The 733-nt window shown below is 59.8% G+C and overlaps 1 protein-coding gene across 1 annotated transcript in view; it reads left to right on the top strand.

Annotated features, from left to right (window-relative positions):
- LOC103473192 (microtubule-associated tumor suppressor 1 homolog) overlaps nt 1–733 on the top strand; it is a 50,343-nt gene that overhangs the window by 43,290 nt on the left and 6,320 nt on the right. Inside the window, exon 11 of the mRNA XM_017303863.1 lies at nt 491–614. Within this exon, the coding sequence (XP_017159352.1) occupies nt 491–614 (124 nt within the window). The remainder of the gene's footprint in view (nt 1–490; nt 615–733) is intronic.

Below are 733 nucleotides of genomic sequence, written 5' to 3'. Positions count from 1 at the left end.
ACACACACACACACACACACACACACACACACACGGCGGGTTGAGCAGAATCGACCCGTTTGCAGGTTCTTGTAGAACCATCCCTGCGTTTGGTTCCTGCAGCTGCTCAGAACCCAAACCCGGTTCAGTTCAGGAACATTTGGCTCCATCAGAACCGGGTCGTCCATCAGAACCAGCCTCGGGTTCTGGGTCAGCTGCTCACACTCTGTTGCCGCGGTGACAGGCGTCCACACTGAGCTCCATTCAGACCCGGCAGCAGCTGTCGCCCCCGGCAACACGGCTCTGGGTCGCGGTTCTGGTGGTGTTGCTGCAGACGGATCAGAACCGGCGGGCCTGCGTGTGCCTGCATACCTTGGATACTTCCAGATGTTCCCGGCTGCAGGGAGAAATCTCCCTGGAATGTCAGCAGCTCCGAGTTGTTCCCAGAAAAACTGCCGATTGCCTTCCCACCTGCCGTTGCCATGGTAACCCGGTTCCTGTTCCCGTCCAGCGGCGTCGGCGCAGCGCAGCCAGAGCCTGCAGGCGGAGAGGGAGGAGGTGCGGTCGAACCTGGAGGAGGCGCTGAGGAGGGCGGAGGAGCAGCACCAGGAGGAGCTGGTTCACCTGGAGAACAGGTGAGAATCAAGCCGGACTCACCTGGAAACACCAGGGTCAAAGTTCAACCACTGAGCTTCATTCAGCACGAGAAACCGGCAGATTTATGAGGGGAAGAAACCTGCAGCGTCAGGGCCGA

The sequence above is a fragment of the Poecilia reticulata genome, linkage group LG1, assembly GCF_000633615.1.
Source record: "Poecilia reticulata strain Guanapo linkage group LG1, Guppy_female_1.0+MT, whole genome shotgun sequence".
In the NCBI taxonomy this organism is placed as follows: Eukaryota; Metazoa; Chordata; class Actinopteri; order Cyprinodontiformes; family Poeciliidae; genus Poecilia; species Poecilia reticulata.
The sequence above is the reverse complement of the archived record's forward strand: the minus strand, read 5'-3'. Positions and strand labels throughout refer to the sequence as shown.